Here is a 3,259-nt window from a genome sequence, read left to right as displayed (position 1 = left end):
CTATTTTCAATTTCCTTCGGGAATAAATAAAGTTTGGTGGCGACTCTGCTTTATCTTCGAGCGTGTGATGCGCTCCAGGTATTTTTCACAGCGCGACAACCTGCAAGCACATAGATTGCAAATATGAAATCTCATTTTCAGTGTAATAATATTGTTATTTTTGTTTAGTTTACAAAAAAAAACAATTTAAGCTTTTATGTTGTTTAAGATTACAACAAAAACACTACGCCAAAAAGTGCTTTTGGCAGCACCAAAAAGAAAGCGCTTTTTAAAAAAAGCGCTGTAATAGCTTGAAAAAAAATTCGCCTATGCAAAGAAAGCGCTTTTAAGGTAAAAGCGCTCTTATAGGTCTCCACTTATGAAAGCGCTTTTAAGGTAAAAGCGCTCTTATAGGTCTCAGTCTCACATCTATGAGTTTCACACTTATGAAAGCGCTTTTAAGGTAAAAGCGCTCTTATAGGTCTCATGGGTTTCACACTTATGAAAGCGCTTTTAAGGTAAAAGCGCTCTTATAGGTCTCAGTCTCACATCTATGAGTTTCACACTTATGAAAGCGCTTTTAAGGTAAAAGCGCTCTTATAGGTCTCATGGGTTTCACACTTATGAAAGCGCTTTTAAGGTAAAAGCGCTCTCATAGGTCATTTATAAAAATTATAATAAATCTAATATTACAAAATCCCTGACTTTCAGAAATCCCTCTTTCACTCTCTCTCGTTCGAAGCTCTCGCTGCCCTGGAAAAAATTCCACAGAGTACCTGGAAATCTCAACGATAAACACTGCAAATTTGAAAGAGACTGCATTCGAAAGAGAAGGATTCAATACCTAGAAATCTCATTGCGTTTTAAGGTTAGGTTTTCGTGTCTTTCTGTTTTGCCCTAGAAGTCAAAGAATAGGTGGTCGATTTTGGTTTGAATGGACTTGCATTGCTACATTATGGGTTATTTATTCCTCATTTCTCTCTATAAATATTCCAGAACCTTCCTTCTTACAGTCAGTGTCCGAACTCCGATCTCAACCATCCATTGTAAGTTCCGCCACCAAACTCTCAAATTTCCACTCCGTTTTCCTCTTTTTGATTCTGATCCGTTTTGTTTCTCCTTGAATTTCAACGTGATTGATTCATTGTTTCAGATTTGTGTAAAGTTGAAGAAAATGGCGACAAAGAGAAGCGTTGGAACATTGAAGGAAGCTGATTTGAAGGGAAAGAGGGTTTTCGTTAGGGTTGATCTAAACGTTCCTTTGGATGATAACTTGAACATCACCGATGATACCAGAATCCGTGCTGCTATTCCTACCATCAAGTACTTGACTGGTTATGGTGCTAAAGTCATCCTCTCCTCCCATCTGGTAACCCTTCTATACTCTCTTTGCATGACTGTAATTTGTGTTTTCATTAGATTGATTACTTTTACTAGTTTTATCTTTGTTAATCATACTGCAAAGATTCGGTGTTGTTGTTATGGCTTTTGTTGTGATTTAAGTTAATTTTCCATTTGAGTTAGATCCGGTAAATATTTTAATTTAAAGGTTGAAGTAATGGGTATGTGGTTTCTGTTTTAATTTTGCTTATTTTGCATATTTCAATGTTGAGATGTATTGAAGAGGAGTTTGAGAAACTATGAATGTTTGATAGTAGTAGTAACTTGAAATTAATTCTTGAATGTGTTGTTTTCAGGGACGTCCAAAGGGTGTAACACCTAAGTACAGTTTGAAGCCCCTTGTACCAAGGTTGTCTGAACTTCTTGGATCCGAGGTGTGTGTTTACTAAACTGGTCTGTTTGTTCTATTTTGGGATTCTATCAAACCATTCTTATTTGCTGGTTTACTTTTTTTTTAATTATGTTGATTTCTCTTGATTATTATAGGTTACGATTGCTGGTGACAGTATTGGTGAGGAGGTTGAGAAGTTGGTTGCACAAATTCCAGAAGGTGGTGTTTTGCTTTTAGAGAATGTGAGGTTCCACAAGGAAGAGGAGAAGAATGATCCTGAATTTGCCAAGAAGTTGGCTTCCCTTGCTGATCTTTATGTGAATGATGCATTTGGCACTGCTCATCGTGCTCATGCTTCTACAGAAGGTGTTGCTAAATACTTGAAGCCCTCTGTTGCAGGATTCCTCATGCAGAAGGTATGTTGGAAGTAAATGTAATTCCATGATATATTTGACAGTGTTGTTAATTAGTGGCTATAGTAGAAGCAATGCTATAGAACTATAGTGAACATCACTATTTTTGTGATATTTATTCATTGTATGCGATCTTCATTACAGAAGAAGAATGGGTTGCTTTTGTAGCCCAAAGAAGAGACGAAAATTTCAAGAAAGTGAGTGCCACAAATCGCGAGAGAGCGTCAAATCCCACGTATGCATACAAAAAAGGGCGTTTGGGATATGCACGCTTAGAGGAAAAAATTGTAAGTATACAAAAATGTTACGATCTTATTAATTGTCTCAATGTGTTATAATTGATTATCTTATTATTTGTGTCAATGCGTAGTTAGACGAGGGATCTTCCAGTGACTTCTTTGCCAAAAAAAGTGCTTTTGTGCCTCGATACCAGATATCTCTTGAAACACTTGTTGACTCATCAGATATGGCAACAGCTGGTGCTATTCGCTTACTGGATATGGAGGAAGATATCTTTGGTTATTCATGCACTGAAACAATCGGAAAAGAAGATCTGGAACATATTTTTCGGCATCAAGAATTAGGCGTCGGTGTTATACACACATACATCCGGTAATCCGATCTATATATTATTTAATTACTTGAACAATTTATTTACACATTTCAATAAAAATAGTCTAATGTTTATTATGTTTTTATTGAAGGTTCTTGTATGACAATTTCATGCGCGGGAATGATCAATTGTCAAACAGATTCCGTTTCGTGTCTTCCTCCCTGGTCAACAAAGCATTAATTTGTAGGGAACCGGATTCATGTAGAGAGTACTTAGTCAAGAGATTCATGGCCAGCAGTACAAACAACTTGTATCTTTGGCCGTATAATTCAGGGTTAGATTTTAATTCTAAGTTTATTCTAATCTTTAATTGTTTCTTTTACGTAAAAAAATTTCCATATAAACTTTTGTTTTAATTTATAGGTGTCACTGGTTGTTGCTTGCTATTGATCCTTTAAAAGAAGTGGTATATTTTCTGAATTCGATAGATGGTGAATGGACAAATTATCCGGATATGAAGCAATTAGTTGATACGTAAGTGAGACTGTTCTAAATATTCGTGTATATTTATGTGAGATTGTT

The 3,259-nt window shown here is 36.0% G+C and overlaps 1 protein-coding gene across 1 annotated transcript; it reads left to right on the top strand.

The window, feature by feature from the left end:
- The first annotated feature begins 955 nt into the window (after positions 1-955).
- Positions 956-2,157, top strand: LOC127077376 (phosphoglycerate kinase, cytosolic). The gene is made up of 4 exons (XM_051018714.1): positions 956-1,025; positions 1,133-1,348; positions 1,677-1,754; positions 1,867-2,157. Exons 2-4 carry the CDS (start codon positions 1,154-1,156, stop codon positions 2,140-2,142), a joined length of 549 nt encoding a protein of 182 aa, XP_050874671.1. The 5' UTR covers positions 956-1,025; positions 1,133-1,153; the 3' UTR covers positions 2,143-2,157.
- Positions 2,158-3,259: the final 1,102 nt, after the last annotated feature.

This window comes from Lathyrus oleraceus, chromosome 1 (assembly GCF_024323335.1).
Source record: "Lathyrus oleraceus cultivar Zhongwan6 chromosome 1, CAAS_Psat_ZW6_1.0, whole genome shotgun sequence".
Taxonomy (NCBI): domain Eukaryota; kingdom Viridiplantae; phylum Streptophyta; class Magnoliopsida; order Fabales; family Fabaceae; genus Lathyrus; species Lathyrus oleraceus.
This window is presented reverse-complemented; position numbering and strand designations above follow the sequence as displayed.